Source organism: Cetorhinus maximus, chromosome 1, assembly GCF_964194155.1.
Source record: "Cetorhinus maximus chromosome 1, sCetMax3.hap1.1, whole genome shotgun sequence".
In the NCBI taxonomy this organism is placed as follows: Eukaryota; Metazoa; Chordata; class Chondrichthyes; order Lamniformes; family Cetorhinidae; genus Cetorhinus; species Cetorhinus maximus.
Window position 1 is genome coordinate 62,231,191 of NC_135879.1, and position 22,591 is coordinate 62,253,781.

The 22,591-nt window shown below is 38.4% G+C and overlaps 1 protein-coding gene across 1 annotated transcript in view; it reads right to left on the reverse strand.

Annotated features, from left to right (window-relative positions):
* lrba (LPS-responsive vesicle trafficking, beach and anchor containing) overlaps positions 1-22,591 on the reverse strand; it is a 913,498-nt gene that overhangs the window by 288,657 nt on the left and 602,250 nt on the right. Inside the window, exons 40-42 of the mRNA XM_078541260.1 lie at positions 2,965-3,082; positions 1,804-1,906; positions 480-595 (exon numbers count right to left, since the gene is read on the reverse strand). Coding sequence (XP_078397386.1) covers positions 480-595; positions 1,804-1,906; positions 2,965-3,082 — 337 coding nt within the window. The remainder of the gene's footprint in view (positions 1-479; positions 596-1,803; positions 1,907-2,964; positions 3,083-22,591) is intronic.

The following is a 22,591-nucleotide window of genomic DNA, read 5'->3' on the forward strand; positions in this document are numbered from 1 at the left end:
AGGTTTGGCAATCCTGTACTTACTTTTGTTCCTTATTTTAATTTTACTATGCTGAACGTTTGCATATGGTGAAATGGTGAAGGAGATAAAGTACAATTAAATTCTCACTTTCATTTAACTGACATTTGTGAAAGTCTTATGGTTTTAATATCTGTTAAAAATGTAATAGTCTACTATTTCCTTTTAAAGGGCAATGGAAACTCAGATCTTTTATATATTCTTAAAGGTGAATTTTCTTGAGATTTCCTCTAGTTTCATGCTGGATGCTTTCCAACACACATGCAGAGTCTGCTTTCAGAGCCAATTTGAACATCAGCCTCAAAACATTTCAGACTCAAGTTTGGACCAGCTTTCATATTATAATATTTTGCCTCTTAGTTGCTAGCATGCAGTTTTCAGAACCCTTATATCTTAATAACAGATACGGTACATCATTTAAAAGAACATTATTTTAAATAAAATCTGCAGTATTTCTTTACCAGCTACTGTATTGAGGAACATGAGGTATTCAAAATTGGAAATTTCTCTCCGCTGCCAACGCTGCATCATATTGGACGCTTTGAAAAGTTGCCGGGGACTAGCCAGGGTGATCCGTCTGCAGGTCAGAGGGAAAATCAAAAATTATAAAAATATTACAGCATTTCTTATTTGTTGGATGACAGCAAATATATAGATTACATTATTTATTCATTTTAAAAAAACATCTTTTGCAGTTTCATGTACTTGATTAGCAAATTATAATTTAATTTTCCAACTGGACTGGTGCAACTACTGTCCTCCTGTACGAGGTGATTTGACTCCAATTTTAATAAACATACAAAATAGATTACAGTAGCTAACTTTCCACATAATCTACATTTTCAGTTTGAATAAGGATGATCTGAGTTGAGCAATTTTCTCACTCAATTCAGCCCAGACTAATTTCATGCAATGTTGAAACGTTACGCCACTGCACTGTCTGCAGAAAAAATTTAAATTGCACTCATCTCATGCAAAGATGATTACAATATAATTCCTATTTTTTTTAATGAAATAAAAGGTGGTAGTTTCTTGTCTCAACTCAGCTTAGTCAGCAATCTGACCTGGTTTCCTGATGCTTCATTCACAACCAGTTGCAATTTCACAACTAATGTAATTTCATGGCCATAACGTAAATGAATGGAATGAAAGAATATCACTAGGAAATTAGTAGAACTTTCCATAGTTTTAATCATTCTGTTTAACTTTCCCCACCACAAATTTAAAAGTCTCTCTCTCACGGCATCTGAAAACATTCAACACAAACAGAATGAAGTCTGACAAAAATTATAGTTGACAGCAACTGGATATTGTCATATGGCATGATTCGCATTCTTCGTTACTTTCGAAAGGCAGTTTGCTCAGTTTCACAGCTGCGCTTAGTTCAATTAGTTCAACAAGGCCAAGTTGACACAATGCAGTGCCATTTTTGCACTGATTTACGTATTTGGCATTAATACAGAATATGACAAATTTTAATGAATGAAACTGTTTTTTAAGCAATAAAACAATTCCAATTTTGGTTTTGAGTTCTTGGTTCATCTTTGGACATATTAACACATATGGTTTCCTGGGGGCATGTATTTCTACTAGCCAAAACCATTGAACCCTAAAAGCCTGATTTCTTTCTGCAACTATAAAACGAGTAATCATCCAGCACATTCTTCTAAACACATTTTTGATCAGGAAGTACAAAAGTACAAGGAAATAAGAAAAAGTGCACTTTTAAGAATACTTTGTAATGATAATATAATGAAAAATAACAGTACATTTTGAATAATATACCTGGTTTGGGGTAGCCCGAAACCTGTACCAACCCCAACACGGGGCAAACAGTGAACAACTTTCTTCACTGTAGCTTGGTCTGGGAAGTTGAACATGACAGCAGCTGCCAAAGAAACAAACAATAAAAGAACATTTTTTAACATGACATCACCTTCTGTGATTTATATTGTATTTTTGTTTAATAGAACATCTCTTTGCAATTAGATATATAACAGATGCAGAATTGCAAGCCCCTTTGTCTACACATAAATCACAGTTTTCAATGGGCAACGGGTTATTTCCGCTTCTTTGCTGAAATCCATTCCCAAAAAAGATTTCCTGCTGCAAACATGACCATGTATTTAAACAAACTTTGCTGCATGGACATCATCACGAAGTTTGAGTTGTCTACTTCAGTGATTTTGTGGAAAAACGTGTCACAATTTTAACTCGTGCAAGGTCAACAGATCCATTAACCATTTCACAGAAGGAGAATTTAGTTACAGTGCTATACTTGTTTTGGAGATGTTCCAACACGTATGTTTATTATGAAATCTATACAGTCCAGAGGTTCACTTTTAGCTTGAATTGTGGAAATGTGAATTAATTCTGAATTTTGAACAATATTTTGATTATCTATTAAATGGCTATCTATATTTTTTAATAGGATAATTTAAGTATAAGAATTAATGATAGCATGTCTGCTCCAGTGATGTTTTACTAACCCGTACAGCTTATAATGAAAGTATACAATTTTCTAAAAAAATAAATTTGACAATCTATATCTTGCAATTCAATAGTTTTACTGAATTATTGGCTCAGGATTGATAGTTATGGAAAACAATACTCTGATTAAGCTTATTGGGGGCAAGTGCAAGAATCATTAGAATGGCAACCTCAAAAGTGAAAAATATTATATGAAATCACAACTTTTACAGCTCTAAATGTTGCTCCTTCAGTAAAACAACTTGAATGTTGCAGGTGAATTTCAAATAGTGTTTACTAAATATACCTATTTTCATTCTTTACTCAGAAAGGTTGGAAAGTGTTCCACATACAAATCTCTCTAAACTCAGTTTAAAATAAATAAATGTAATAACATCAGGCAATTTAAATAGTTAAGCAGAAATATACCAACTAAGAGCATTAATTTTCAAGGACCATTTTAAGAGTTAGACTTACTTCTATTGGCAATAAAAATTTCCAGTGCAGTATTCTGCAGCAGATAGCGCCTGGAGAAAATAGCACGGATTTCGGTGAACAGCCATTTTCCATGAAGTCCTTCAGTGTATGTCAAAATCTAGAGAAAAAGATGGAAACAAATTGCTAACCATGCAGAGAGAATAGATATATGAACTGATTCTAACAAGCTTCTATTTTATTAATGAAAGCATATGAATAGTTTAACTGAAGTGTTGAAATGGATTGTACAGTATCTTCCAAATGTGAGGTCACAGAAACAAATTGTTGAAGGATGTGATTTTCTCATATTCTTCATTTATGTTTGTTCACAAAATTGCTCTCATATGTTGCATTATTATTTATTAAACAACTCAGTATGTTGACACACAAACCACGTGCGCAAAAAAGCACCCTGATACAAAAATACATATTACTGGTGATACATCATTTGTAACATATGCTGTACCTGAATGATGTCATACTAAAGTTAAAATTAAGGTGACCAAATGCATGGATGCGTACATACACACACACCTTAAAATAGAAATACTTTGAGTTCTCAGTGGTACATTTACACCAAATTTACTAGCATATGCACTGTTCTTAAGCAGCTAATACTTATAGTTTACTGATGCAGCTGATGTAAAATAAAAAGACAAGCACAAACGAAACACAGTAAGCTGAATATGCAGGGCAGATAGGTTTCTAGCTAAACTGTTAGTGGAATGACTCACAATGATGCATATGGATTACCATAATAAAGCTTAATTATTTATTTCTCAAAGAAACATTAGTTTAATACCTCATATTTCAACGCGTTAGCTTTTAGAAACAACTTCTTCCTTTATCAAAAAGAATAAATGCAGTTTCTAGAATACATTTTCTAAAATGAATTTTCATTAAATCACTTTTGGAGAAATGAATGGCAATGGGTCTTTATACTGATCAAAAACCTTTTAATCCCATATACAGAAACGTTCAAAGCAATACGCTGCCTATGTAAAAGGTTAAGTATCATTTTGTCAGCTAAACCTAAACAAAAAACTGCAAATGAACTCGGCATAATCTCTCCATGGAATTAGTGGTTGTCAGAGTAACTCGTTACAATGCCTGTCATCTCAGTTGACACACACAGATGCTTAGTCTGCCTGCACAATTCAAACTAATCCTATCCTTAGCCTGAAACCACTTTGTGTCTTTGTTGCTCCAGTTTTGCCTTTTATTTTAAAGCCTAATTATGAAGGTGTTAAGGGACAACCGGATTGGGCCACTTTTCTGCCACTGTGTAGAAGAGAGCATTAATCAAAAATATTCAAATAGGACTAACAGGCGAAGAAGGCTCATGATAAGAGTTTCTTAAAGTACTCATTAAAACAAGGTGACAGTAGTGAGGAACAGCTGAGGCCTGGCTAAGCAAGTCTGATTCCTCCCTGGAATAGTATCTGCCTGATCTGCAGCTTCACATCAAAGTCTCTGGAGTTCAATTAAAACTGGATTAGGTGCAAACAGCCCATCTTTGGGACTTTTAGGTCTCTGGCACTCTCTCATTGACAGTACCCCAGATGACGGCCTCTGCCTCAACTGAACCAGTTGCCATAGAAACTGCATCACTGCCTTTGCTGTGCAATGGCATGCACAAGATACATTTGAAAGGTGCAGCAAAGAAAAAGGTGGAACTTATTTTAAACATTTGAGTGAGTGATTCTATGCTTTTTATCTACAATTAGCTTGTTGAGATGACTGAATGCTTGCATCCTGTTTTATTCAACTGAAACAGTTGCATCAAGATGCACTGTGCATACTACCAAGAATACAAGAAGTGTAGCAGTAAATAAAGTTCATTGGTTTGCATACTACCTTCAAATCCAGCTTTGTGAGATGTTTAATTCAATGTACTTCCTATCCCGCCCCCAACTCCAACCCCTATGAACTCAAAAGAGCAGTTTGTGATTTCAGTATTTGTTTCCTTCTTTTGTTAAAACAGCATGCTGAAACAATATCTGAGACAGATGGCATGGAATCAGGTGAATAGCAAATATGGGTTTCTTCTTGTAGACTAAAAGGGAAAAAAGTGCCCATTGGCCAAATTGTTTCGTATTGGACCCTGCTAATAGATTGCATGAAAAAAATCAAAGAAAGGACAAGTATAACTGAAAGATATCTACTCAACAGCACTTCCAAAGTGATTGATTTTTTTTTTGTAAATGGTTTGCAGTAAATCTCCATATAAGTAATGCAACAATGATATGTCAAGTAATAAACTATTTAACTCAAAGTTGTGTTTTGTGACTTCTCTTTAATTCTCTTTAGTGCTCTATCAACTACAACAGGGAGCTGCCTGTAAGCAGGACCAGCATTCTCTGAGCATGTCCAATCCTATTTGGTCTATTTAGCTCCCTCTTTCTAAATAAATTACTCTAGAACGACTCATGAACAATAGCTATGACTCTTGTGAAATTAGCTTGCCATTTCATTTAAATTAAGTGCAAGGAATTTTTAATGGTATCAATGATCAATTACTGGATACACAGCACATAACAAAAACAGTAAGTGGGTCAATGTAGAGAAAATTAGTGTGTAATATTTCTGACATTTTCCAAATTATCTTGCATTTCAGCTTTCATTTAAAGTATGGTACTAAAATATCTTTGGCATTGAGAGTTATAAAACAGAATTGTGGAAAAATGAGTAGATTCCTCCCTGGGCACAGCTTAAGGGCTAAATATTCACAGCAAATTTATAATTAGGCTACAAACTCAATTTATCAGAGTAATTATTTCAATTTACTCTCATTGTTCCAGGCAGTTCAATGTCAGAATTTTTAAAAAAAATTAAAAGCAATGTGACCCATTTCCTCATTGCTCAATCATTTTTTAAAAATCTTGTGTTTTCTCTTTCAATTACTGGTGGAGATGATAAACCAGCAACAAATGATATATCAAGTCATTTTATCTTATCGCTTAGAGGCTCAGTGACAATGAAGTTCATATTTCACTGGTTTCATTGAAGATTGTGAAAATTACTTGCCCCTTTGACCTCAAATTTCACTCTAAGACAGAAATTTCTCTTCTGCAAAGTAATGCAATTTTTCAGGTGTCAACCTTTAGCCCAGCTTTAAAAATTAATTTCATTTATATTAACCACGATATTGATATTTTCATGGGTTCCCTTAAGAACACCCTTTGATACATGAAGCACTGACTGGCAAATTGATGTCTCTAGGACAACCAAAACTATTTTATTCAATTCTGCCACATCAGACAGATTTATGACAGTCTGAAATTCTTATTTTGTAATGTAATATTTGTGCTGGACGGATGCACCTCAGAGCCCCTTGCCTGTAAATAATTTAGAATGCCACTAGCTGGGACTTCCCCTTTTGCTCTCTGCTTCCATTTGAAATCATGCTTAGAGAAAAATAGCCTCAAGATGTGACTGCAACAAGAGCTACACTTTATTTGCATTTCTATGAGCGAACGAAGCTGATAAGGTTCATCAGACAAGGTACTGTGGCGTATACAAATGAAGTTTAGATAAGTATGTGGGACCCTTCAGAGCTACCTCACAAGAATCTCCCTAAATCTAAAATACTGTCATCTCACCTCCCTGTTGGATTTTGATTGATTGCACCTCTTCCTTATGTTCATTAATCTCATCACCTTATCTTTTATACCACTTCATTTTACCAGAAAGGTAATAATAAAACCCTCATCCATTATCCTTTTACTGATCTATTCATGTGGAAATGGTTAATAACATGTTACAAATTGAGCTTCAATCACCTAATTTTCTCTTTTGTCAAAGGCACATTAGCCCAAAACCAAAAAAAACTATTTGTTTCATAAAGATGAAGATTATCAGTGGTGACATTTGAAGTCAGCATTTTCAAGGTTTCTTATTAAAATCATCCAAGTACCATCATATATGTTGATAACCAAACACAAGCTTGGGTTCATCAGTTTGTTACAATACAACAATCTTGTCATCTCACCAAAACTCCAGCAGCACGAAACAAGTAGCAATGTAGAATGAACTGTGTGCCCTTTATGAATTCATGTCTCATGTTAAATGATCAGCAAATAGGAGAAAATAGTGTCCATTCACAAAAATTTCATGCGTTGGAAAATAGAAAATTTTCCCATTATTAATAAAGCATGACTTGGTAAACATAGAGATGGTTTTCGAGCTTCATTTTAAAGTATTATCCAGTACTTTCAATCGCAAATCAATTTATATTTTAAACACTTCTCTCAATATTTTCCTATTCAATCAGGATGAAATAAACAACCTTTGTTTATTCAGTAAATAAGGAAAGTAGATCTGAATGTACGGTTATGTTATTCTGTAAACTGTAACAGAAAACAGATCTGAATGGTTCAGACTGGTCAAGAGATTGCAAATATAACAAGAGTGTTGGGGATTTAGTAAAGCCTCTCTGACTGTTGAATATTTGCATTTTGAACAGTTCAGTGCCCTTTTGAGCTGCACTACAAAAAAGCATCAATACATACTGTGAAACCTCAAGAGACTTTGCTAGTGCTAGAAATAAAATGCACAAGGCAAAAGGTTTTTGCAACTTGCCATCCACAGAGCACTGATCAGGTAATTGGTCAGAAGGTTAAACAGTATTGGTGCATACTGCTTCATTAGATGCAACAGTCTTTCACTCATTATGCTACATTTTTATAAAGCAAAGAACTCCACTGTTACAGATCATTGGTTTGGTGCTGAAATAACTGCATCTTTATCTAGTGCTACTGACTGGCCTCTCTGCACTCCATATGCATTTCTTTACAATCAGACATGTCATTTCCCATCAGCAAATGAGTTCATCAAATTAATGAGCATTCACACAAACCTGGCTTTTAATGAAAGCACGTACCACTGTGGCATGGGCTCTGCTCCAGTGCTGCCAAAATGCAGTTGATGAAACCATGACACAAATTCCACAATACACTTTGCATGTCTCCTTCATCCAATTAATTCACTATAAAATGGTTTTCCACCCATGTTTTCTGTGCAATGGCTTAGAAACAGGGATACAGTTGTGTTCTCAGGAAAAAACATCAGTAGGTTGCTATGCCAAGCAAAATAAAAACATAATTAAGTCATAATGTGTATCAGGGACTAAATGACTATTCAACTGTAAAATAGATTCATAAACTCCAAGTATAAGATAAGTGACAGATCATTTTAGTGTGACAGAACAAACTTGAGATTTTATTTCAAATGTCTGTGAAGATCATCAATGGCTAAATTCCCCTATATTTGTTTGCTAGTATATATTTGGGTATATTTTATATGTTTATATGCGTGTGCACACGCACCTGCACAGAATATAAAATGGAGAATGTATTACACCTAGGACAGTAGGTAGGTTGGTGCATAATAAAAGGCAATGGGATATAAAAGGACAAAAGCAAAATCCTGCAAATCCGAAATAAAAACAGAAAATGCTAGAAATACTCAGGTCTGGCAGCATTTGTGGAGAGAGAAACAGAGTTAACATTTCAGGTCTGTGACCTTTCATCAGAACTGTTTTGATGAAAGGTCACAGGCCTGAAATGTTCATTCTTTCCCTCTCCAAAGGTGTTGCCAGACCTGCTGAGTATTTCCAGCATTTTCTGTTTTTATTGTAGTATGTAAAAGAAGTCAAGTAATATAATTAACTTTGCTTATTTGACTAGTAATTTTCACCCCTCTTCTAATGAATGCACAGACTTTTCCTGACTGACCCCTTCTTTGTTGACCATCTTGTTGTAAACCTTCATTTGTGAACCTAGACAGAGCATCGAAAGGCAACTGGACAATGGGGGATGGCTGAGCACAATTCTTATCTTACCTGACACCTACGAGCACATGCACTTTCTAACTGCTCAGTAGTGGAAGCCCTGGTTGATTATTTTTCCATTCCTTGACCAAGGGTGCTGAAGCTAATTCATGCCCAGCTAGGATTTCGTAGAATCATAGAAGTTTACAGCACAAAAGGAAGCTTTCAGCTCAATATATCTCTGCCACCAAAAAATGAGAGATCTACTTTCCAGCTCTTCAGCCATAGCCCTGAAGATTATGGCGCTTCAAGTTCATATCCAAGTACTTTTTAAATGTGATGAAGGTTTCTGCCTCTACCATACTTTCAAGCACTGAGTTCCAGATCCCCACAATCCAGACAAGAATTCTCAATTCCCCTCCAATCCATCTACCATTTCCTTAAATTTGTGCCCACGGATTATTAACTGCTCTCCTAATGAAAATAGGTTAACCTTTCTAACCACTCTATCCACAGCTCTCATAATTTTAGACATTTCAAGCAACTCTCCCTTCATCCTCCTCGGTTCCAAAGAAAACAACCCCAACCTATCCAACCTTTCCTCACAGTTAAAATTCTCCATTCCCAGCAACATCCTCATAAATTTTCTCTGTACCCTCTCTAGTGTGATCACATCCTTCCTGTAATATGGTGACCATAATTGTATGCAATGTTCCAGCCGTGGCCTAACCAGTGGTTTATACAGTTCTAGCATAACCTCCCTGCTCTTATATTCTATGTCTTGGCTTATAAAGCAAGGTATCCTGTATGCCTTCTTAACCATTTTATCTATCTGCTCTGATACCTTCAGGGATCTGTAGGCATGTACTTCGCGATCCTTCTGTTCAGCTACACTTCTCAATATCCTACCAGTTATAGTGCATTCCCTGCTTTGCCTGTTCTCCCCAAGTATATTACTTCCCATTTCTCTGGATTGAATTCCACCTGCCATTTTTCTGCCATCTGACTACATTGATATCTTCCTCCAGTCTACAGTTTTGTTTATAATTGGTTCATGGGATGTGAGCATCACTGATAAGGCCAGCATTTATTGCCCTTCCCTTGAGAAGGTGATGGTGAACCGCTGCAGTCCATGTGGTTTAGGCTTACCCATGGTGCTGTTAAGAAGGATGTTCTAGATTTTGACTCAGCGACAGTGAAGGAATAGAGATATACTGGTAGTTCTAAGTCAGAATGGTGAGTGACATGGAGGAGAGCCTGCAGGTGGTGGTGTTCCCATGCACCTGCTACCCTTGTCCTTTGAGGACAAAAATTTCACAGTTTTGGAAGGTGCTGTCAAAGGAAGTCTGGTGAGCTTCTGCAGTGAATCGTCACTGCTGTCACTGTGCGTCAATGGTGGAGAGAGTGAATGTTTCCAATGGTGGATGGTGTGCCAATCTAATAGCCTGTTTTGTCCTGGATGGTGTTGAGCTTGAGTGTTGTTGGTGCTGCACTCATCCTGGCAAGTGAAGAATAACCCATCACACTCCTGACTTGTGCCTTGTGGAATGGTGGACAGGCTTTGGAGAGCCAGGAGGTGAGTTAACGCGCCACAGAATTCCCAGCCTTCGATCTGCTCTTGTAGCCACAGTATTTATATGGCTGGTCCAGTTCAATTTCGATTCAGTAGTAACCCCCAAGATGTTAATGGTGGGGGAATTCAGCAATGGTAACACAATTGAATGTCAAGGTTAGATTCACACTTGTTATTCTCTGGCACTTAAGGGACAAGTAATATGCGTGCCACATATCAGCCCAATCCTGAGTGTTGTCCAGGTCTTGTTGAATGCTTCAGTATCTGTGAAGGAGGAATTTTACTGAACACTGTGCAATCATCAGCGAACATCCCCACTTCCGACCTTATGATGGAGGGTAGGTGATTGATGAAGCAGTTGAGGATGGCTGGGCTGAGGGCACTACCCTGATGAACTCCTGTAGCGATACTTGGGCTGAGATGATTGGCATTCAAAAGTCAACAAGCACAGCCATCTTCCTTTGTGCTAGGTATGATTCCAACCAGCGAAGAGTTGTCCCCGATTCACACTGACTCCAATTTTGCAAGGGCTCCTTGATGTCACACTTGGTCAAATGCTGTTTTGATGTCAAGAGCAGTCATTCTCACCTCACCTCGAATTCAGCTCTTTTGTTCCCGTTTGGACCAGGGTTGTATGAAGTTTGGAACTGAATGGCCCTAATAGAACCCAAACTGAATATCTATGGGATTATTGCAGAGTAAAAGTGCCAATTATTAACACAACCAATGACACCTCGATCACGTTGCTGCTGATTGACAGGAGACTGATAGGATGGCAAATGGCCAGGTTGGATGTGTCCTGGTTTTTTCCTGGACAGGACATCTAAGAAAATTTCCATATTGCCGGGTGGTGTCCAGTGTGGCCGTTGCACTGGAACTGCTTGGCTAGGGGCATAGCTAGTTCTGGAGTACAAGTTTTCAGTACTATTACTGGGATGTTGTCAGGGCTCAGCCTTTGCTGTATCCAGTGCCTTCCTATTTCTCAATATTATAGCGAGTGAATTGAATTGGCTGAAGATTACTATCTTTGATGGTGGGGACCTTGAGGAGGATAACGAGATGGATCATCCACTCGGCACTTCTGGCTTAAGATAGTGACAAGTGCTTCAGCTCTGTCTTTTTTACTTATGTACTGGACTCCATCATCATTCAGGATGGGCATGTTTATGTAGCTTCCTAGTCTGGTTTGTCGACCACCATTCATGACTGGATGTGGCTGGACTGCAGAGCTTTGATCTGCCTATCAAATGCTGCTTCCACTTTTTGACATGCACGTAGCCCTGTGTTATAGCCTGGTGCTACTCCTGGCATACTCTCCGACACTCTTCATTGAACCAGGGTTGGTTCCCTAGCTTGATCGGAATAGTTGGAGGATATGCCTGGCCATGAGGTTGCAGATTATGGTGAAACATAATTCTCTTGTCGCTGATGGCCACAGTGCCTCATAAGATCTGTTCTGAATTTATCCTATTGAGCACATGGTAATGGTACACCACACTCACCATCAACCTCATGGCCAATCATCTGCAGGTTTCATGCCCGCTATGTTTAAGTTATCAATTAAATATGCCACAAAAAGCAAGGACCCTGCAGAACCCTACTGGAAACAGTCTTCCAGGCACAAAACCACCCACTGACCATTACCCTTTGCTCCCTGTCGCTGAGTCAACAAAGACTGAAAATTGGACCCACTAACTTCTGTTTGCACAACTCAGTGTTACACTGGGTGCCCTTATCCCTTAAGCTTTTGGGATGGTCTGAGTGAAGAAACAGGACAGAGTTCTCCCAGCCCTGGGTGGCGGTGCAGGGCAGGGAAAATATTGGGTTGCTGCATCAGGTTGGCACCCCAATGCATTCCTGTTGCCAGGAAGGTTTCCCAGTGGCAAGCAGGGAGGCAACAGGGCACTGGGTGATTATCTAAATAGAAACAATGTGCAGGGTTACGGGCAAAAGGCAGCAGACTGGTACTAAGTTAAAATGCTCAGAGAGCCGGTGCAGACATGATGGGCCCAATGGCCTCCTTCTACACCATAACAATTATGTGACTGATTGGCTGCTGAATGGAAGCAGGTAGCAAATTAACATATTTAATGCCCCAATTACAGGCAATTCAGAGGGCCCACTTGGTGCATGTGGAGGCTGCCACTCCATGGAGACAGCCTCCCTGTGGTGGTTCAGGGGATTGTGATCCACTGGAGCTGAAGTCCCCATGACCTGAGGGGCCACAGGAAGACAGGAAGGAAAGACAGCCACTTGGAAGGGTTTCCCTCTAATCGGTGGGGGCAGAGGGGGCAGGCGTTGCCTGCTCAGGATTATTAATTTAAAAACTTAACCCTCCGAAGGCACGTTCAAGGTGAGCTGCCCACCGATCTCCTACCTGGCTCAGCAATGCCTACTTCTCCCAGTGGGACTGCCAAAGTTTCAGAGCTGCTAGCCCTCTAATTGAGCTGGTAGTATCGGGAGCCCACCCACTGTCCTTAAATCGGTCCCGGCATCAGGATCCTGAAGCCCGTGGGAAAATTCAGCACAAGGAGTGAAGAGCAAGACTGAGCTGGAACTACCACCCAAGAGAGGTACATTGGTTCACAAAGGGGTGTCTCATGGCATGAGGCGATGACAAGACCAGGATTAACTAACAAGGAGCTCCAGCCAACATTTTTCAGGGCATGATACAAAATTGCTTTTTCTGGGGGGCGGGAAATAAAGTGCTATTTACTATTACTGGACTGCTGCCGGGTAATGGGATAAAGGTTATGGTGCTTAAGAGGAACCAAGTGAAAGCCATGGCTGTTGGCTTTGCAACAATGGGCTAAAGGCATCCACCATTGTTAAAGTGGTGCTTCGCTTTTATTGGATTTTATTTTTTACAGGCTTCTTCTTATGTGGTGTGGGGATCAAAAAAAAAACATGCAACATCTTTGACAATAGCAAAAAACTGCAGATCCAGAAAATCTAAAATGGAAACAGATAATGCTGGAAATACTCAGCTGGTCAGATAGCATTTGTGGGGAGAGAAACAGTTAGCATTTCAGGTCGATGACCAATCTATGGTGAATCAATTCACCAATCTAAAACTCTGGCCAGAATTTTGACCTTGATGGGCGGGCGGGCCCCACTGGCTCGGCGGCGGTCGGGCAGCCGAACTCCGCTGCTGAAACGGGGCCAGCTGCCATTTTACATGGGTGGGCCAATTAAGGCCCGCCCAGCGGCCTGCCCGACAGGAAGCAGACAGATTCACCATCTGTCCAAGTGCGCTCTTTCGTGCATGCACGCGAAAGAGCGCACTGCTCCCTGAGAGTAAGTGCTGTCTCAGGGAGAGCGCTGAATGTTTAAAAAACTTTAAAAATAGAGAAAGAGAAACATTATTGACATGTCCCCCTCATGTGATACTGTCACACAAGATGGGACATGTTAATAAATATGAGTGAAATAAACTTTTTAAAAACTGGGATGAAACCTCATCCCGCCAGTGGATGAGGTTTTATCTTTTTTCAGAAGCCTGCTGGGGCTCCTGGCCTGCCCGCCAGCCTTAAGGTTGGACAGGCAGGTCTTTCAATGAACTTAATGATCCTGTCAATGGCCTCAATTGGCCATTGACAGGTCGGCGGGCGAACAGCTGATTTCACTGTCCACCCACCTTCCTAAAAATTTAAATGGACCGGGATGACGTCGGGGGTTCATCCCGCGTCATTTTCCCGTCGGCGAGCGGGCCCTGCCCCCAAATCGCCGATGGGAAAATTCTGGCCTCTAACTCTGTTTCTCTGGGCACAGATGCTGCCTGACCTGCTGAGTACTTACCGCATTTTCTGTTTTTATATAAGACCATTGACTTCTCCTAATTAAGTATAAGGATCAACTCTTTCGAGTACATTCACAGTTCTTGACTTTTTTTTTTCCGGGAGTGGGACATGAACCCACAACCTTCTGATTCAAAGGTGAGGGTGCTATGAACTGAGCCACAGCTGACACCTTCCAAGTATAAGGATCAAGTTGGAGCCAGAATTGGATGGGAAACATCAGACAATTGACACATAACCACCCAGATGCCTTAGTGCAGCAGGCAAAGATAATTTTGGCAGAACAAGTACCAAATGAGGACAACAGGTGGTCAAGCGGTACGCTCAAAAAGTGCATGTCGACACAAGTCTTATTCTAGATAAATAATAACTATTTCACCAAAAACAACCTTTGAATGTTCAATCTGCCATCATGAGACCACTGCTAGATGATTTAATTCATTTACACTAAACCTCTCAATACAATACTAGTGGCATGTGATACAACTTGAATAGGCAGTTACCTGTCTGCATCAATTAAGGAAGAACTGGCGGAACATTGTATCTTAATTTTATTAGGAAAGTTTTTGATTAATAATGCTCAAGAAGTGCCTTAGAACGTATGTTACGTTAAAGGTGTTACAGAAATGCAAGTTGTTATTGTATATATGCAAATGCATGCATAAAATAATAGTCTGAAACTGCAGTTTTTCTTGAACAAGTAAAGCTTGGACAAGGAATTCACATCTGACTAAACTCGATGATTTTTTTGTAAAAGGGACAAGCATGGTAGATAAGAGTGCCTCCTGATGTTGACTACATGGCTTTCCAGAGGCACTTGATGAGGTTCCACATAAGAGATTGTTATGAAAATTGAACATATATGGAATTAGAGGTAACCTTGTGGCATAGTAATTGGTTAGGAGGTAGGAGACAGAGTAGGGATAAAGGGAGGGTTCCTTGACAGGCAGGATTTGACAGTTGAGTGCTGCGATCAGTATTAGAACTTCAGCTTTTCACCATATATTTAAATGACCTGGATGAAGGAATAGGGAGTTGTATATCCGAGTTTTTAGATGATACTAAGTTGTGTAGCTAGGAACAGGGAAGTTACAAAAGAACCGAGACAGATAGAGTGGGTAAAAGTATGGCAGATGGAAGTTCAATTATGAGGAACTGTGAAGCAGTTTGGATCTGAGAAAGACAAATTCAAATACTTCTCATTGGCAAGAGACTAGAAACTCTGATCGAGCAAAAGGGATATAGGTGTCCACATGCCCACATCAGTAAAAGCTAGTGCACAGGTACCAAAAGTAATTGAGGAGGGTATTGGATGTTCGCCTTAATTCCACCCTCCACTACTTACACTGATCTCTTCGTCTAATTCTGTTTTTGTCTCCTGCCCATTTGTGTTTTCCAGCTACTCATTTGCTTCTGTTTTCCTCTCTGTGATTCCTGTTTCTTTGGCCTCTCTTAACCTCCTTTAGCCTCTTTGTTTTATATCCTTCACTTTTCTCCCAATTCCAATGAATAAGCTACTGGAAAATGACCAGACAGAACACGAAGGAGTGCTACAGCACGGCTATTGGGAATCGATGTCACAATTTTCAACATTTTGGTGTTTACATTAGGACTTTTACAGTAGGATTCCAAATGGGGGAATCAGCTGCTGGACAAGGGTCATTAAATGTGGAAATGGAGACACAAAACGATGCACTTACAAGTTCAGGATGTTCAGAAGCCTGACAGAGTATGCTGCGCTACTTGTGAAAGAGAAAAAGGGAAGTTATAACAGTCAAGGCGATGGTAAGTTTGCAAATTATGTGATTTTTAAAAAAATAAACGTTATTTTGAGGATGTAGAGTAGGATAATTGAAAAACTGTCACAAAGGCTAAATCTCAGAATGTAGTTGGTATAATTTATTTCTTGGTGTGATGCAATTAGGAAAACAATTTGAAACGTGAGTGCAAGGTTTGTAAAATAATTAGGCAAAAAGAGAAATAAATATTAACCAAAATAATTAATAACACAAAAATATAGGCTTAATGGAAAAGAAAATTATTAGGTTTGATGGTCAGGAGAGATTGAAGAAGTTTTATCAAGTTAAATAAATGCAGTGTACACAGACAGGCACATCTCAAATATGTACATTTGAAAGATAAACCCACTGTCTTCTATTATATTCCTAGATGTTAGTCACTTTGATATCTTACACTGCCTATATATAGTCTGGTCAGAAGGTTTCACAAAATACTTGATTTTTAGTGCCTCAGTGAGTTTGGAGTTAATTGGAACAGAAGCCAAGCCATTAATGCACTGAGTCATTAAAATTAAGCTCAGTATACTAAATTCTTATAAAAAAAACAAAAGATTCTTGAGACCCCCTAACCAACAATAAAGTAGCAACTTGCTTAAAGCAATGACTAACACTTGACTTACAAACTAGACTGATCTTCATTTCTATGTTTGATTAAAATCTTAATACGGGACCACAAAGTAGTCAAAACTGTCAGGTTACCTCAACTAAGCAAACCTTTTTAATTGGACAAAGGCTGATTAAAAAAATCATTTCCCACATACACTGCTCACGTTTAGTGGGAGGGTTTTCCGTGAGATCAGTGTATGCATTTTTAACTTCACATTCAAACAGTTTTAACCTTCTGAGCTGTGGGCAACATTGGTCAATTATGGATAAATCAGAATAAAAGAGGGATAAAGGTAACATAAGTAAAGAGATGATGACCGTGAAATTTGTGAGACATACGCAAATTGGGTTATCTTCCCTGGCCTTAACCTTGTGATCTATGCATAATACTACTTTGGAGGCCGATGAAATTCACTCATATTAAGCACTCCTACTTCTTAAATAGTTGCTGCAGAAATTAATTTATAAATTGTCCCATTGTGTATCATTATCTTATTTTTCTCTGCTTTCGTTCACATTCACCATGGTTCAAGATGTGCATTCCCCTGGAGTTCCACAATTGCTAATAAGTAAACGTGTTCTAATCCTTGTATTATTAAGGCTTTAATTGGATTGGAGTCGGGGTGGGGTATAAAACAGACTCTATTCAGTCAATAGGACTGTAGCCTTAGAGACAAGAATAAGGAAGGTATTCTTGAAAGAAAATCCACAGGGATTCAAAGATTAAAAGACTCAGCTGAACCCACCAGATCTCCAACTTGTAACAAATTGTTTCATTAAACAGGTAACTTCTTCTAGAAAAATGACCTTTGCAGTCAACATTAACCTGAGCTATAAAATTCTAAGTAACCAGAAAGGAGAAGTGGCTTATTAAGAGAAAAGCTCAAAGAAGGTACTAAACAAAAGCTATAGTACTTATTATGCTCCAATTAGTATCATCTATGTTATTCAGCTAAAAGACCACTACAGTGAAATTTTTCCTTTACTAATTAGGAATCTCAGCTAATGCAGAAAAGTAGTTCAAATGGCTGTCAAATTGAAAAAAAAAGGAAAAGACAAATAAATAGCTGTGTGCAGTCAGAATTAACTGCGTCATACGCAAAGCTTAGCCTAGTCATGATGCAAGACACGGATCCATAAATCTTGTATCATGCAAGGTCAAATTTCATCAAAAGTTTAATAAGAAGCATCATTTGGCAACTGCTCTCAAGATTTGCAACAAGCACCACTAGCAACTCTTGTATTGATCCCTACAGGTAGTGGCCAGAAGTTTGCAGCATATATGTTTTTATTACTTTTAAGACCCAATCAATAGGCATGACCAACAATACAAATGCTACTGCATTAGCATGCAGTTGTCTCCCTGTTACTTCAAGCTCACTATTTTCTGTTATTTGGAGACAACTGTGAAGATCAAAGAAAAACCTCCAGTCCCAAACCATAGTCAAATCTATATAATGGGTAATAGAAACATACCACGATGCAATCAAAAGGGGGCCAGATTGTAATGGAACGTTACTGCTTTCGAGGGCTTAGGCAACAGTCTGTTTGCAGCAGAATCCATACTAAATCCATTTCAAAAGGAACTTTATGCTGTAAATGAGATGGCAAAGCTAATTCAGGTACTGATGGCTACTAAATGTTGACTATGAAAATGCTAAGTCTGAGTCATTTTTACAGAAAATCACTTTTTGGTTTTTTCTCCTAATGTTGAAATTATTTAAAATCCTTTATTTAAATAAAACATGAACTTGTACATAATAAATAATTTAATAAGGAGGTCAGTAATTCTTCCTGCAGATAGTCTACAAATATTAGTATCCAACATCCTAAAGTGAAAGATTACACTAAGAGCTTGGTTCAATTCATCCTGTAATTTCATTGAAATGTTAATCCTTGGACAATTGGTAATTTTAAGTAGACAAAAGCAATTTCCAATTTTTATCTTTCTCCCTACACAATGTGTAAACTTAACAGCCACAAAACAGAAGAGATTTTGATTTCATTGAGGATGAAAATCACAATTTAACTTAATAGCAATACTGAGGCAGAAGAGCTTGTTGGAGCTTGATTCTACTGCACCATTAAATGCTCAGATCCAAGTTCTTCTTGACAATTTTTCACAAGAACGTTCATGTTGTTCCCCATTAGGTGATCCTGAGCCACTCTTACGCATCTCCGAGTGACCAGTTATACAGCAACAAAGGCTCAAGAATAGATGTCCTGTCCAGCTGTGGCATGTTATATTGGGGGAAGGTCTTAAAGCAGGGAAAGAGGAAAAATACCTTCAAAAATATGATGCATCTATACTGTTATTCTTATATAACGTCATTATAGACAATAGTTTTAATGCTTAGGAGTAACAAACTCAAATCATACAAGCATTAAAACTCAAGTCTTTCAGCAAAATTGTGCTTTATAAGTAATTTTAGAGTTTCTATACAAAGTAGTACTTCACTGTTCTTGAGATACTGAAATGAAGAACAAAAACATGAGTGATCATACCCACTCTCGTAGTAAGATGACAAATGTCAAGGAATTCTGTTGACTGATTAAAGTGTTTAAAATGAATGCTATATGCACTTGATTTCATTTTTGCAAGACCATGTAATCTATTTGTGAATTATTTCTTTGTGATAAGAAAAATCATGTAATGCAGAGACATTAAGGTAAAGTAAAATGCCTATTCAATATTGTTGGAGAGTGGTCCATTATGGAGTAATTTGTTTTTTGCCCCTTATTCTCTTTTGGGTTGTGAATCCTCTGCAATTATAATTATAACTGATACAAGAACTCTGGTTATGTAATGATGTATACATCATAGTGTTAAAAACAGCCAAATTGTGAGTTTTCAAATGTTGGAGTGATGACCGATGTTAGCTGGTTACAATATTTGCATTGCTAATTTTAAGCATTTTCACTATTTAAGTATTTAAACAAAATAGGGGTAGTTTGTGATGGGGGTGGGTTGGGGAAGAGATGAAAGGAGAAGGACCATTATTCCTAAATTTCTTTCATATTTTCATACATAGAGTCAGATAATCTTCTTTATTCCCAGCTGATACCATTTTCAGTTTGTTGTTCATTGAAGTTTTTGACAGGGGCTCCTTTGAAGAGCTCAATCACCCCAACCCCTTTCCCCAGTATCTTCCCATGCAAGTGCAGATGCAGCACTTACCATTTCACCTCCTCTAGGTGAAATAGCGATTTACTTGAACTTCTTCCAACTTATTACACTGTATTCGTTGCTCATGATGCGGTTTCCTCTTCCTCTATATTGAAGAGACCAAATGCAGATTTGATGATCTTTTTGCTAAACACCTCTGCACAGTTTCTAAGTGTGACTCTGAGCTTCTGGTCACTTTCCACTTAATTCTGCATCCACTCTGGCCTCAGTCTCCTGCATACACTGTTCCAATGAAGCTCAACACAAGCTCGAGGAACAGCACCTTAATTTTTGATTAGGCACTTTCAGCCTTTGAACCTGAACTTTTGAGTTCAACACTTTAGATCGTAATGACTACTCCTATTTTTTTCAGACAGCAGGTGCTGATAATGATTACATAGGGTTACATAGGATATACGGCATCGAAACAGGCCGTTTGGCCCAACTAGTTCATGCCAGTGTTTATGTTCCACTTGAGCCTCCTCCCAACTTTTCTCACCTAAATCTCACCACGGTAATCATCTATTCCCTTTCCCCTCATAAGCTTGTCCAGTTTCCCCTTAAATATTATTCACTTTAACCTCTCCCTGTGGTAGTGAGTTACATATTCTCACCAGTTTTTGGATAAAGAAGTTTCTTTTAATTCCCTATTGGATTTCTTGGTGAGTATCTTATAGTGACGGCCTCTTGTTATGTTCTTCCCCAGAAGAGTAAACATGCTCTCTGATGGTTCTGCTGTTACCATTTACACCCTATCTGGACTGTTCTTTTGTTTCTTTATGTTTTCCATTACCAGTCCCTTTTGCCTTGCACCATCAACTATTTAATCACACGTCGTTTAATCACTCCTGCCCTCCACCTTTTTATGCTTCCCTGTTCTCTTTATTCCCTGGCTCTGCACTTGCTTATAAACTGTTAAATCTAACATTTTCCGATTTTGATGAAAGGGCATCGGCTCCAAATGTTAACTCTGTTTCTCTTGCCACAGATGCTGCCCAGCCTGCTAAATGTTTCCAACATTTTCTTTCTTTTAACACTCTTCACAATGTAACAAGGTCTAAAATAATTAAAACAAATCACACGATTGGATAAAGCATAAACGGGCGTTTAAAAAATTCAAGTGCAGTAACTATTTTATGTAAAAATACACTAAGTCACAACTCCTAGTCAGAGGTACAGAGGACTGTTAAGAGGTCAGAGGCTGAAGACTGAATGCCATTCAAAGATTTAGGAAAACCCTACCAAAGGATGAAAAGGAAAGTAATCTACAACTCTTGCTTATCATTTAATCTTGACATATAATGAGTAAGTTAGCTACAGTCATGCAAAATAGTGAAGTTTTATTTCCAATAATCTATACCCTCATACCTGTTGCATAGAGTACCACAGCTGAATCACTGTCCTCCTAAACAGAAAGCCAAGAGAATTCATGCTTTTAAGAAATGGAAGCTGCTCCAATTGGGCACTTTACAGGTAGCCTCTAGTGACATCAAAACAGTATCCACCCACACCCCTTTTCCACACAACCAGAGGAGATGCAAAACCTGTTTTACTTCACCCCCCTTCCCAATATCCAGGATCCAGGTGAAATAGCAATTTACTTGTTTTTTTCTAATCAATTTAGTACACTGTATTCACTACTTCTTCTATACTGGGGAAAACCAAGCATAGAATGGTGATTGCTTTGCTGAACATCTTTCAGTCTGCAAGTATGACCCTATTCTAATGCTCACTTGCCACTCCCACTTCTCTGTCCTCGGTCTCTTACACTATTTAAAAGAAGCTCATGGAAAAGCACCTCATCTATCGATGAGGTACTTTACATCCTTCCCAGCTCCCCATTGTGTTCAATAATTTCAGATCACAATAAGAGAACCATTCCAGCATCTGCTGTACAAAAGAAAAAGATCCATCTTTTGTTTCTTTAGTCCCATAATCATTCCATTTTGCCTTGCACAATCATTCTTTTTGTTATTTAATCAATTCTACCTTACACCCTATTACAGACCATTGGAAGCAGAGTTCGAAACCTTGGAGGTGGATCTTTGTGGATCCAAGTGGAAGCATCGTTTGGGAGAGAATCCCAAAGCAAGTTCTTCGAGTGTGGAGATTGGAAACCCTCATGAGAAAGAAAGTTTCAGTGAGACTGGCTGGCTCATGGTGCGATGAGCATCTGGAGGGATGGGGGGAGGCATTGATCCATAGAAACTTGGTTTTGAAGTGTGGTGTCCAACTGCAGTTCACCTATTAGTTTGTGTGGACTGTATGCTTACTGTGAGCATTAGAGTATAAGATAAAGTTTGTAACTTCTGTTATCTTTACAAATTTGTATATATCTGCAAAGGAACAGTTGAGGCGAAGGAGTAGTGTGATACGGTTCATCTTTTCTTATTTAATAACTGTTTTATTCTGTTGTTAAAATTTCATCGGCAGACTCCTGTGACTCTGTTCAGTAACCGCCCTCCATGTTTCTGAACAAAAACTAAAAGTTAAGATCTATCAAGCCAGGTTCCAACCTGAGATCTGACTTGTCCAGCAGTAACACCAGCTGGGATCATAACAGTTGTAAATACTCCTGTAAAACACATTCACCCAAAATTTGTGCAGCAGGGCATCTCACACCATGCACTGTTAGTTAGATTTATTCTTGCACCCTTCAGCCCAAAATATTTTTGCCACAAAGGTGCTGAAAATGTGAGAAGATAATGGCTCAGAGACCCTCATAAACAATGGGACAGTGTATTTCCTAACTAATGACATTAAGGATTGAGAAATGAATGGATAAAGGACTGAGAAGGGAGGTGAAATAAAGGTGGGTGAATTCAATGTCAAACCAGGTCCAGAATGAGAAATAAAGAGGAAATAAATTTTGGATTAAGGGAGACAAAAGAGAAGGAAAAGTAAGCATTTAAAACA